The sequence below is a fragment of the Mustela erminea genome, chromosome 2 (genome assembly GCF_009829155.1).
Source record: "Mustela erminea isolate mMusErm1 chromosome 2, mMusErm1.Pri, whole genome shotgun sequence".
NCBI classification, from domain to species: Eukaryota; Metazoa; Chordata; class Mammalia; order Carnivora; family Mustelidae; genus Mustela; species Mustela erminea.
Window position 1 is genome coordinate 77,098,433 of NC_045615.1, and position 14,246 is coordinate 77,112,678.

The 14,246-nt window shown below is 38.8% G+C and overlaps 1 protein-coding gene across 1 annotated transcript in view; it reads right to left on the minus strand.

Moving 5' to 3' along the window:
- QRFPR (pyroglutamylated RFamide peptide receptor) overlaps positions 1-8,276 on the minus strand; it is a 45,957-nt gene extending 37,681 nt beyond the window's left edge. Inside the window, exon 1 of the mRNA XM_032333313.1 lies at positions 7,527-8,276. Coding sequence (XP_032189204.1) covers positions 7,527-7,866 — 340 coding nt within the window. The 5' untranslated portion in view covers positions 7,867-8,276. The remainder of the gene's footprint in view (positions 1-7,526) is intronic.
- Between the last annotated feature and the right edge of the window lie 5,970 nt (positions 8,277-14,246).

A 14,246-nucleotide genomic window follows, 5' to 3' on the forward strand; every position in this document is an offset into this window, starting at 1 on the left:
AAAGTGTGCACATAATTGATTCATGAGGAGACCACCCAGAGGCTGGCCCTATGGCACAATTTTTGATTTGACTTCCAAACTACTGTCGTTGGGTCTTCTCTTCGATTTACTTCTTTTATTTTTTTATACTTCTTCACTTCAGTGAGTCTATTCTTTGTCAGCAGCTTTCATCATTCCTGTTTAAAGTTTTTTGTTTTTTGTTTTTAAAGGCTCATGATATTGTTGATTTTACATCAGTTTCACCGTATTTAGTTTCCCCCAGGAACTCTGAGGTTTCTAAAATGTTATAGAAAAGAGAAAATTATTATCGTAAGTGATATTTTCCAATCACTAATCAAAAAATAAAGTAGACCTGAAGATGTTCCAGTCTAATCCCTCTGCTCTGAGCTGGCCCCCCAAATTAAGATCTTTTCACCACATAATTCAACAACCTCCTTTTTAAAAATTTTTTAAAATTTATTTATTTGAGCAAGCATGACAGAGACAGAGAGTGTGCACAGGGAGAGGAAGAAGCAGACTCCCCGCTGAGCAGGGAGCCAGATGAGGAGGATAGTAGTTGGGGGGTGGTTTGAACCCATGACCAGAGCCAGAGGCAGACACTTCGACTGAGCCACCAGGCACCCCAACAACTTCCTTTAATAACCGATTTCAGAATTTATCAGGTTGAAATCTCTAAAAACTCACCTAATTTTTTTAAAGATTTTATTTCTTTATTTAGAGAAAGAACATGAGAGCCAAGGAAGGGGCAGAGGGAGAGAGATTCTTAAGCAGAGTCCATGCTCAGTGGGACTCAATTTCATGACCCTGAGATCATGATCTGAGCCAAAATCAAGAGTTGGACACTCAACCAAGGAAGCCATTCAGGTGCCCCCCACCTAAATTTTTGTGTGGTGTACAGTGAGTGTTTTTTTTCTTTCCTACCCTCCTTCCCTTCAATCTTCATTCCAGTAAAATCCTTTTCTATAAATGTGAAATCTAATGGAAAATCCTATTTATTAAAAAGAAAGAAGGGAGCTGTTTTGGTGAAGCCTGGGAGCCTGCCTGCTCCACACCTGCGCACACCAGCCACCAAGGCTCTGGGTAACTCGCACTGAAAACCTTGCTGTGGCGGTGTGCTCATTTAAAACTAGAGTTTTGGGGTGCCTAGGTGGCTCAGTGGGTTAAAGTCTCTGCCTTCGGCAGAGGGTCCTTGGATGGAGCCCAGCATCGGGCTCTCTGCTCAGCAGGGAGCCTGCTTCCTCCTCTCTCTCTGCCTGCCTCTTTGCCTACTTGTGATCTCTGTCAAATAAATAAAATCTTAAAAAAAATAAATAAATAAAACTAGAGTTTTATTCTCCAGATGAGAGAATAATTCTTTCAGTCTTTTGTCATATGTCAGGTATCCCAAAATTTTAATCATTTTCGGCTTCTTTCTAAATCCACGTCAAAAGACTCCAAAAAACTTTAGGGCTTGTGTAGAGACGTAATTGATGAATATAATGGGAAAATCACCTCAAAGTTCCATGTCAAGCTTCATTTTATACAACTTATGTGTTGATTTTCCAAGCACTGTAACTCCAATGGCGATTTTTTCCCCTACACTGTAGAGCAACCTTGCGCTGGGGTATGTGGCCGGCGCTGTGCTACGGAAACACCTGGCTTCCTTTATTTCTTTTCATCTTCACAACAGCCCACGTCTTGGTATTGTCAGCATTTGTTCTACATTAGTGATTCTCAGCCTTGGCTACAAATTATGTTATTGGGGAACTTCTGAAAATCCAATACCTGGGTGCTCAGACCAATTAAATCAGAATCTCCCAGGGTAGAAACCAAGCATCATTTTAAAAACTCCCTGAGCGATTCTATGTGTTGGCAAGACTGAGAGCCACCGCTCTAGGCAGAATTTTCCTATCAGCCGCTGAGAAAATGAGTTTTTGCATTTTTTTACCCAAGCAAGCAGTCTTCAGGTATAGTAAGTAGATGCGAAAGTGCCCTTTTCCCAGTGAGGCTGCCATTACTTAGGCTATTTTGGGAACTCCTTTTCTGTAATTGCTTTTAGTCAATTTACCAGTCATCCTTAGAAAATTCTTTTCAGTGCCCACAGCAGGATCGCAGGGAAGTGCAGAGAGCTCTGGATGCACCTGGGGAGATCTTCCCTTCCTCTGACTGTGACCCTACCCACAACAGGATAAAAGCAGGCAGAGAGTCCTGTGGCTCCCACAAGGCCAACAAGCCCTTTCCCACCTCAATTCATTAATGCTGAGAGCAATAAAGAGGCTAAAATGAGATCTGATGTTCTGCCTCTTTCTGGGAATTCTTCAGAATTAATCCTCCCGTATTTTGTAAATTCACATTTACCTGAGTCACCATGAGTCCCGTTCTCCTAGACTATCCCTTGCCCCTGAACCCAATCGAGGCTCTAAACATTCCCATTCTGATCCAAGCCTCCAGTTCCCTAACACTTCCCCTGTGCTTTCTCCACAGTGCACTCTGAAACTCTGACAACAAAATCCTCTGCCTTCTCCATTTTTTCTTTGAGTGCCACACTCCCTGTCTTGCTCTAACTGAAACCTGGCAATTCCCTAAGGACTCAGCTTTCTCTACACCTTTAATATCCCAGCGCAAACAACAGATACCCGGAAAATGCTGAATACAAAAATGACTCAGACTATTAATGATAATAGTTGAGACCCTGGGCAGAGAGATAAGGTAGGGTGAGAGAATGTTGGATGCTAATAAGAGATCTGTGTGTAAATGCCCAGTCTCAGATCAGGGGGATTACGGCTTAAGATAATTAGATACTGATTTCAGAATTATCAGCAAAGAAAGGAGAGTCCTGGTTGGAACCTCTATGCAGAAATGGGTGATGAAAGACGAAATCGCATGCTAGGCTTCAGTGGACACACACTCAAAAACTAAGAGGAATTACAAAAACCATCAAAGGGTAGAATATAAAGGAAGAGAAAAGTGTTCTGGAGCATTGTTGAGAAGCAAAATCTATTTTGTGGAATTTAGTTGAAAAAAAACAACATAATCAGACAGTGAATTTGGAGGAGCATGTATATATTTCAAAGCAAGAGATTAAAGGAGGAGGAAAAAAGAGACAAAATGAGGAAGAACAGATTGCACTTAAGGAGAGGTAAATTCCATGGCCCCAAGAGTAAATGAGCCACCAGGCATGGTGAAGCCTCTTACTTAAGGAGAGGTAAATTCCATGGCCCCAAGAGTACAATGGGCAAGTTGACTGCTAGAGTTTGATCAGACAGATTTGTAAGTAAAATGCAAACAGATCTTCCAAAGCCTGACTCCTAATTGCTATAACAACACAACTCCATCCTCATATTAGTGATTTTAAAAAACCATAAATAAATGCTATTTACTGTTCTTGTGGGAAGAGAATCCCCATTCCTGCTAGCTCTGTGTTGAATGTTCTGGGGAGCAGTGTGGGAGTAAATCAACTAGTGGGTCAAAGAGTGTTGGCATATGCCAGACATATACAAGAATTGCACATACACTTGCCTCAGTGCCAACCAACACTTAGATGCTGAATTTAGATCTCCTTCTAAATTGAGTGTAATTCTCTTAAGCTAAATGTTTATGGATACACTTTGTTGCACCTGTCATTTATGGTGCCATCACTGTACCAAAGAAAACTCAAAGTCTTTGCTCAGTGGTATGCTAGAAAACAACTGTATGGTTTTTTTTTTTTTTTTAAAGACAGTTTTTATTGCTGTCATCCACAATGTAAATATTCCTGTCATGACTGATTTCAAGCCAATAACATGACTCTGAATGGGGAACAGGGTAGAGATATGCACAATGGTCTCTTTAAGTCTGCAAGCTGGTTTCAGAGAGTCAGATGTAACTAGTTTGGACCCAGGTTGGCACAAAACATTTTTAAAGCTCCTCAGGAGGTTCTCTGTGTAGCCAGGTCTGAGAATCATTACTTATAGTGGTGCTTCTCAAATTTTCATGTGCTTATGTATCACCTGGAGATCTTGTCCAAATGCAGGCTTTGACTCAACAGGCAACGTTGGTCCCTAGCAAGGGAGATAAGTGGACTAGGAAAAGAAGAAGAAAATAGTCATTTATAGCCCTACCTCTGTCAGAAATGTTTGAGGGGGAGACTTTGAAGAAAAGTCACAAACTGGACGTCCATGAATTATTTGTGGCCAAACTCCCAGGGAGGTTTTCTTTTACCCAACTGCATTTTATTTTATTTTGAACTAAATGCCAAGATCATAAAATTCCAAAATTCCATTTTTCCAGCTTCTCTGGAATTAAAAAAAAAAAAAAAGAAAAGAAGAAAAAGGGCAGTAACAGCAGCAACAACAAAAGATTTGACAATTCAGGGCACACAGTCCTGCCTCCAGGGGTCCTGCCCCCTTTAAGGGAGGTCCTGAGACTTTGTCCTGCCACTGTTGCCTCCTAGTAGTTCCCACTGCTTCCTTTATATTTCCTCCTTCACCCTGGAGGAATTTGAGGGGTAATCATATTTAAGTTTAGCATAACTGATACTTTTCCCTCCCCAGTTGCACTATCCTACCTTTCTGTCTCATTTCCCACCATCCCTCACATATAAACGATATACTTGAAAAGACTTACACAGTGTTCTTGGACTTTATCCCCTTCATTCTTTCCTCCAAACTTTGGATTGACCCCTGTTCCTGGGACACACTCCATCCTTCTTTCTCTGCTGAAAACAATCTGAATCATTCTTCAATAAGTGGCTCGAAATTCCCCTCTTTGGAGAAACCTTCCGGACTTTTATACTCCCACAGCAGAATGGATCCCGTTCCATTACATCCTGTATTTTTTCATTTGAGGATGTTTCTTACTTTCAGAGGTCCAAAAAGGGATTAGATTAGCTTTATTCCTTTTTTTTTTTTGTATTACCAAGGTAGAATGCTTTGCCTTAAAGAAGGTCCTCAATAGCCTTATGAAATAACAAATTGTGAATTACCATTGAACTATTAGATTACTTTCCCTTGAAAGCTCTTTTTTTAATTAATTTAAAAATTTTTTTATAAACATATATTGTTTTTTATCCCCAGGGTTGAAAGTTCTTTTGCTAATTTATCAAGGGAGCTTTAAAATTATTATCCTATCCTATAAAGGACAAGTTAATTCTGTTTGCATTGTTACCTCCAGAAACTCTGCAGACTATTTCCTCTTCCAGGGTATTCAATTTTGGTGTTACTTACTTGATTTGTAAGAATATTTATTCTACAAATCTAGTCCCAGATAAACATAAGCCACCTAAAATTAAACATTTCTTAACATAATGAATACCTTACACTTTCATGATATAATCAATTTTTTCAAAGCACTTTTACTAATACACTTTGTCCTCACTCTAAAGTGTGAAATACATGCACAATGCCTTACCCTTTTTCAGCATTTAGAAGCTAAAGTGAAATGTGCTCCATGAACTAGGAAGCAAGGAAAACAGAAAGTTTAAGAAAAACTTTCACACCGTCCACCAAAGTCCTTGGGAAGGAAGATCTACTCTGTAGTCTTCCCAAGGCATGATTTCCCAATTTGCTTAGAGGCTAAACATCTGCCTCATTTCACTTCCAAGCATCTAGAATTCCTAATATATTATAAAAAAACTGAGGCCCAGATGTGTTAAATCAACATGTATTAGAGCCAAAATAGGAACCCAGGTCTTTGGATTCCCAGTATAGCATCCCACTTTTTAAATTATGTTCACCTTAACAAACAGAGCTATAATCATCCAGACATACATATATGCTTCATAAATCTGCCTTCACAAACATGTAGATATTGGAAACTCTTATGCCCTTTTCTCAAAAAACTAGGTTTATGAGATGATCAAAATTTTCCCCATTAATTTTATGGGGTTAGTTGCACAGGACAACTTTAAAAGGTCCAAGTACAATGATTTCATCAGAGTGCATAAGAAAGGCTGTAAGTCATAAGTTGGTTTGCCACTTGCTGCACTATGTGACACTCACATCAGTGCTATGTTCTCTAATGGTTAGTGCATTTTTGGAAATACTTTGGAAATACATTGTAGATGAGATGGGAATCAAAGATCTTAGCCTCTTGATGCACTAAAGATAAACCCGATGTAAATTAATAAAGAAAAAATGTCAGGGAAAGAAATTGAAGAGCTCAACTTGTTAATGGTAGGATAAAAGAAACTCTGTGAGATTAAAAGGAAGTAGCAAAAGAATGGAAATGGCAGGGCTTGAAGGCATAATGATCAATTTCTGTCACATTCTCTGTATTTGCAGCCACTTTTTATGAATTTTGATGTGGTTTCAAGAATTCACCCATCCATGACAATGGGGGCACAACCAGAGCTTCATCTCCAAGACACACCACTAAACACAGGTGACAATAGAAGGCATTACTGCTTATGGACTGGAGCATGCTCTGTAGCTGTGTGTCTGGAAAGACTGGATTACCTGGGGGAAGGAAGTGCACTGTCTAGTGTTTCTCAGCCTCTACACTGGGATCCCAGCTCAATAACTCTGAATGGTTTCCCTACCATTTCCACTCCCCTTTAAAGGAAGGAGAAGGACTCAATGTCTCCTTCTTTATCAGTCAAGAGGGGGATATGTTTTCTGTGTTAACACTCCCTGCTTGCTTCTGTTAATCCAATCTGAAAAATATGACTATATACACACACACAATATATTTATATATGTATTATATATATATATATAAAATCCATTTGCAGGGGATATATCTATTAAATATATATTCTATATAATTACATAACAATTATAATATATAATAAATATGTTATACACACACACATATACAAAATTAGTTTTAAGTCCTTATATAAATTGGATGTACAAATACCTACAAACACCTGTTTGGAAGCCACAGAGGCTTCTGTGGAGTGAGACTGTAAGTTAGGGGGATGAGTGGATATGGATATTTTTATTTTTGAAATATTTTTATTTTACTTGAAAAAAATCCTGGTAATTATGGAAAAAGGAGCTGGTGTGCAATGGAAAAATTACTGGTGTGCAATGTGACTCCCCATCTCACTGCCTTGTACTTTTCCTAGAATTTTCCTGTGTCTTTTAAAATTTTATTTTATTATGTTCAATTAGCCGGCATATAGTACATTAGTTTTTGACGTAGCGTTCAAGGACTCATTAGTTGCTTTTAACAACCCAGTTCTCACCACCACACCTGCCCTTCTTCATACCCATCACCCGGTTATCCATCCTCCCACCTGCCCCCCACCCCATCCTTCAGTTTGATTCCCGGGATCCAGAGTTTCTCATGGTTTGTCTCCCTCTCGGATTTCTTCCCATTCAGTTTTCCCTCCCTTTCCCCGTGGTCCTCCGGGCAATGCAAGGAAACCGGTGTCGTTAAACGACAAAGAGAAGCGTTGCACCGAATCAAGTACCAAAAAACTCTCCAAGTGAGCGCAGGCGAGGAAGTTCTAAGAAAGAGCTCTGGATTCTTTTGGTAGAGAGAGAAATGTAAGGAACAAAGGGGCGGGGAGAGTCCCGTGGAAGGCTGGGGGATTAGGGAAGAAGGTGCGGACGTGGACTCACCCCCCCGCCAGGTGTCAGAGATGTTCTGGACCATGGTGACCGGGATGCAGAAGAAGGCGATGAGCAGGTCGCTGAGCGCCAAGGAGCAGATAAAGATGTTGGTGACCGTGCGCATGGCTTTGCTGCGGGTCACTACGTAGACCACCAGTGAATTGCCAAAGAGTGCTAGAGCAAAGATGAGCACTCCGGTGAGCACTAAGGCCAGCTTGGCGCGCCCGGGCAGCTCCGGGGTGTAGACGAGGGGCCGCAGCCCATACCGAGCGATGAACTGCTCGCGGGTCAAGTTGTGGTCCCGCAGTAGCCGGGAGAACTGCTCGCGCGTAATGTTGAGTGATTGCATGCCGCGTGCTCCCGGAGCGCCGTCCGCTCCAGCCGGGCCACCCACCGCCCCACAAGCCCACGGAGGCGCGGCGGGGTGGGGGCTGAGAGGAGACGGGGCCGACGGCCGCTGCACACTCGGAGGCCGGGACAGCCTCCGTTCCAGACTCTGGCGCGCTAAAGGACTCCGGCTGCGCCCCAGGATGTTCGGGAGAAGGAAAGCAGCGCGGGATCAAACCCGCAATCAAGAGGCGGGAAGTCAAAGCCTGGGAGACTATCCCTTTACCAAAAATGTTCGCAGTTCAAAGAAAGTTCTCTTGCTCTTCTCTAAGGCGAGGGGCTGGGGCGGTGGGGAATGCTGGAACGCCGCTCAAGAGTTCCAGCGCTTCTGCCTCCCCAGCCTTCTGGCGCACCGCACTGGCTCCAAGGGCGGCGGAGGGAGGGGCTGGAACTCTGCGGCGCGCCACGCCCCTCCCAGCTTCAGGGGCGCGGACACCGCCTCCCACATCCTCAGCGCCCGGAAAATACCTCTTTGGCTCACCACCTTGTGCTGCACAGCGACTTTCTTCTGCCCCAGGTCATGCGTATATTTAAAACCGAGTATTGGGGTTCCTACGGTCTCACGGCTTCTCCTCTGACGAAGTAATGGGCGCCACAGCTACCCAAGGCGAAATAGGATTATTTTAAATTTTTCCTGCATTTTCAATAATAATTACAGCATCCAGGAAATTGCAAGGATAGTACAGGCAGGTCCCACGTACCCCTTATCTAGTTTCTCCCTTTCTCCCATTGATGACATCTTATTTAATTATGGTCCAACACAAACCCAGGAATTTGTCATAGGTACAGTGTGTGTAAAGTCTATGTCATTTTATCCCAAGTGTAGATTCCTGTAACCATCACCAAAACCAGGAGAGAAAACGATTCTATCACCACAGTGATCTTCCTCCTGCTACGTCTGTAGTCATACCAAGTCCCACCTCCACCCCAGGCTTAAATTCCTGCCAATTACTAATCTGTCCTCTATCTCTGTACCCTTGACAAAAGGTTATTTAAACAGAATCACACATTATAATACCTTTTGGTATTTTTTTCGCACTCAAGCATAATGCGATTGCTATTCCGATCCACACAAGTTGTTAAGTTGCTCCTTTCTATTGCTGAGGATGTACCATCTTTTGTTTAACCATTCATGTTTAGGAGGCATTGCTTGCTTCCAGTTTGGGGCTATTGTAAATAAAGCTGCTATGAAGAATCATATACAGGTTTTTGTGGGAGCAAACATATTTATTTCTCTGGGAAATGCCAAGAAGTTTGATCGTTGAGTCTATGGTGTATATCTTTTGATTTTGAAGGAACTTCCAAATTACCTTCCAGCATGGCTGTACCATTTTACATTTTCTGCAGCAACATAGGAGAGATTCAGTTTCTACACATGCTTACCACCATTTGACACTGCCATTAGTTTTTTAGCCATTCTAATAAGTGTGGAGTGATATTTCCTTCAGCCTTAATTTTCATTTCCCTAATAGTTAATGATGAACATCTTCTCGTGTGCTTATTTGCTTAGTATTTTCTTCAGTGAAATGTCTTTTCAGGTATTTTGCTTATTTTCTAATTGAACTGTTTGGTTTATTTGCTATTAGTTTTGAGGGTTCTTTTTATATTCTAGATACCAATCTTGTGTCAAATAAGTGGTTTGCAAATATTTTCTTCTAGTCTGTTTCTTGTTATTTATCCTTTCAACAGGGACTCTCACAAATCAAAGTTTTAAATTTTTAATCAGTTATATTTGCCAATTTTTTATTGATTATACTTTTGATGTCAATCTAATAACTTTTCATCAAATCCTATTTCCCCCAAATTTCTATGTCTTTTTCTAAAAATTTTTATAATTTTACATTTTTTATCTTAGGTTTTCTTTTCTGTTCCATGTGTTGCTCTATATGGCTATCTACTCCAATACCACACAATCTTGAATACTGTAGTTATGTAGGTCTTCAAATCAGATAGAGCGATTTGTCCCACTATATTCTTCTTTTTCAAAATTATTTTAGATATCCTAAGGCCTGTGGCTTTTCAAATCTTACAACAAATTTATTTATGTCCACAAAAAATCATTGCTGGGATTTTGATAAAAATAATATCTTTACTCTGTTGAGTCTTCCAAACCATATATTTAGGCCTTCTTTTATTTCTCTTTTCAGCATTTTTCAGTTTTCAGTATATACGTCCTGTATATGTTTGTTAGATTTGCACTTAAGTACATCTTTTTAAAGTATTTGTGCACAGTATCAGATTTCTAATTTTTAGTTCTATGTATTCATTACTATATAAATGTGATTTATTTGTATCTAGATCTCAAAACCTATCATGTTGCTGAATTCACTTATTAGTTTTAGGAGATTTTGTTGTTGTTTTTTTTGTAAATTTCTTGAGATTGCTTACATAGACAATCATAGTATTTGAATAGAAGGGCAGTTTTATTTCTTACTTTCTGATTTGTATGACTTAAATTTCCTTTTCTTGCCTTATTGCAATGGCTGGAGCTTCCAGTACTATGTTAAATGGCAGTGAGGAGAATGGGCATCTTTTCCTTATCCTCAGTCTCAGAGGGGGAAACATTCAGTCTTTCACTATGAAGTCTTTCATCACTAAGGTGATGTTAGCTGTAGGTGCTCTTTATCAATTTGAGGATGTTCCCCTCTATTCTTAAGTTGTTGAGTGACCTTATCATAAGTGATGTTGAATTTTGTCAACTACTTTTTCTGCACTAATTAAAATAATCATGTCTTTTTGTTGTTGTTTTCTTTCATTCTGTTAATGTAGATCTTGTTGGTTGACTTCTGAGTATTGAACCCGCCTTGAATATCTGAAATAAACACTATTTTGTCACGGTATATAATTGCTTACATATTGTTGAATTCTACTCTTTTTGAAGAATTTTCATGTCTATCTTCATGAGTGATACTGATCCATGACTTTCCCTTTTTGCACTATCTTTGTTGGGTTTTGGTATTCTAAAATAACAGAAAATATATATAGCTCTCTGCCTCCAGTTCCTGGCACAGAGTTCCTGAAATTCTTGTAATTTCCTAAGTAATAAGAGCACTAGGAGCATTTTTTATTCTAATATTTGGTCTTTGATTCTAGGTCCTGACACAGAGCTTTTTTTTTTTTTTTTTTTTGAAATTTAAATTCAGTTAGCCAACATACAGAATATCATTAGTTTCAGATGCAGAGTTCAGTAATTCATCAGTTGTATATAATACCCTGTGCTCATCACATCAAATTCCCTCCTTAATTGCCCATCACCCAGTACCCCATCCCCCTACCCACCTCCGCTCTAGCAACACTCAGTTTCTTTCTTATGGTTAAGAGTCTCTCATGATTTGTCTCTCTCTTGATTTCTTCCAATTCCTTTTTTTTCCCCTTCCTTTCCCCTATGATCCTCTGGGCTGTTTTATATATTTCTCATATTAGTGAATCATATGATAATTGTCTTTCACTTATTGACTTATTTCACTCAGCATTATATCCTCCAGTTTCATCTACATCGATGTAAATGGTAAGATTTCATCTTTTCTAATTGCTGAGTAATATAGTAATATTCTCTCTCTCTCTGTCTCTCTTGAGATATATATATATATATATATATACACACACACACATATATATACATATATCTATATATGTGTATATATTTCACACCATCTTTGTCCCTTCATCCATCAATGGACATCTAGGCTCACTCCATAGTTTGGCTATTTGTGGACATTGCTGTTATAAACATTGGGGTGCAGGTGCCCCTTTGGATCACTACATATATGCCTTTGGGGTAAATACTTCGTAGTGCAATTTCTGGGTCCTAGGTAGTTATATTTTTAACTTCTTGTGGAACCTTTATACTGTTTTCCAGAGTGGCTGTAGCAGCTGGCATTCCCACCAACAGTGTACGTGGGTTCCCCTTTCTCTACATCCTCCTGAACATTTGCTGTTTCCTAACTTGTTTATTCCAGCCATTCTGATTGGTGTGGGGTGGTATCTCGAGTATTGCCTGTACATAAATTTAGAACCACATTAGTCAGTATTCTAATTTTAGCTTCAACTATCAAAAATAATTTAGGAAACTCTGGAGAAGAAAAAATCTATTGTATTTTACTCATATTTTTCCTTCTTCTACCAATCTCTTTCTCATTGATATTCCCAGATCCCTTTACTTATCCTTTCCTTTCTGTATAAAGAACATCCTTAATTGTTCTTTTTCAGGTAGGTCTGCTAGCAATTAATTCTCTTAGTTTTTCTTTTCTCTGAGAATGTATTGATCTCTCATTCATTCTTGAAGAATATTTTTACTGGTTATAGAATTTTAAATTGATAATATTTTTGCTGTTAGTGTTTTTTTGTTTGTTTGTTTGTTTTGTTTTGCTTTCTTTTGTTTTATTCAGCATTGGCAAAGCCTTTGCCACTTCCTTCTGTCATTTATGGTTTCCTGCAAAATTCACTATCATTCAAATTGTTTTTCCCTATAGGTAAGTTGTCATTTCTCTCATTATTCTCAAAATTTTTTTTACTATCTTTAGTCTTCAGAAGTTTAGTTATGTCTTGATATTGATTTCTTTAGACCTCTTTTATTTGAGATTTGCTGAGCTTATTGAATCTGTAAGTTTATGTCTTTTGCCATATTGGGGGAATTTTCAGTCATTATTACTTCACATTTTTTTTCAACCCTGACCTCTTTCTCCTCTCCTTCCAGGACTTGGGATAACATGAAGGCTAAATCTTTTGTTATAATCCCACAGGTTCCTGAGGTTCTGTTTTATCCTTTTTTTACTTTATCTTTTTATTGGGGGGGGTGTCTATTTTCTCTGTTATTCAGATTGGATAATTTCTACATTTCTAAAAGCTCATTGATTCTTTCCTCTCCCTTCTCTATTCTGCTGTTGAGCCCATTTACTCAGTTTTATTGTGTTATTTTTGGTTCTAAAATTTCCATTTTTTTAATGTGTCTTCTATTTCATTACCGACACTTCTTCTTTTTTCTTTTTTTTCTTTTGCTTGCTTAAAATGTGTTTATAATTGCTTGTTGAAGCATTTTTATGATGGCTGCTTTAAAATTCTTTTTTTTTTTAAAGGTTTTATTTTTAAGCAATCTCTATACCTAACATGGGGCTTGAACTCACAACCCTCAGATCAAGAATTGAATGCTCTACTAACTGAACCAGTCAGGTGCCCCTAAAATTCTTATCAGATAATTCTAATATCCCTAACATCTCAGTGTTCATGTCAATCTTTTTGCATTACGTTGAAATATGTCCAGTTATTGATATAAAGATTATTTTTTCCTTAAAACTGGAAATTGGAGGTATTATGTTACAAGACTCTAAATCTAATTTAATTCTCCTTTTGTTGACATCTATCAACACCCTCTATCAGGGGAATAGAAGATACCCTGCATTACTTCCAGGCAAGGGTGGGAGTCCAGAAATATAAGAATTTATAAATTTGCTTTGGAGTACTCTCCTGCCCATTTTGCAACAGAAGTTTTGGCAATTCATGGTGATACCTCTAGACACTGAGAAAGCTGTAATGAAATTATATGGAAAATTTTGTTTGATTATATTCTCCCCCCACTGCCTTCCCATCTTTTACATTCAAATAATAATATAAGTATTATAATGTACACTTATTGCTATGGACTAAATTGTGTTCTCCCTACCCTCACCACCCCCCCAAATGTGACTATATTTGGAGACAGAATATTTAGAGGTAATTAGGTTAAATGAGGTCATAGAGATGAGGCCCTAATACGATAGAACTAGTGGTCTTACAAGAGGAGAAAAAGAGAGATATCTATCTTTCTCTTCATGTGCATGCATCAAGACCATGTGAGTACACAGTGAGCAGGTGGTCATCTAAAAGTCCCGAAGAGAGTTTTCACCAGAAACTAAATTAGCTAAAACCTTGATCTTGAACTTTCTAGCCTCCAGAACTCTGAAGGAATAAATTTTTGTTGTTTAAGTAACATTGTCTAGGTAATTTGTTATGATGGCATAAACAGACTAAGACACTTCCAATTTTTCTAATTTTGCTTCAATTCTTTCCTTCATTTGATAGAAATCTTGTAGTTATTGTTCTCTCTCATTAACTTTCAAGATAACATAAAAACTGAGAAATATAAAAACTCAGAATATAAATATTCAGAAATCCACATGCTGTCCCACACCTGGCATTATCTAAACCCAGCCCTGGCATCTACCACATATTAATGCAAATGTCTGGGAATGTTGTTATGCCAATTTTTAAAAACAAGCAACACTGTTACAATATTATATACAAAATGGCTGGAATTCAAAAATGCAATGATAAATGAAAGGTAACATTATAACTATTGAAGAGAAG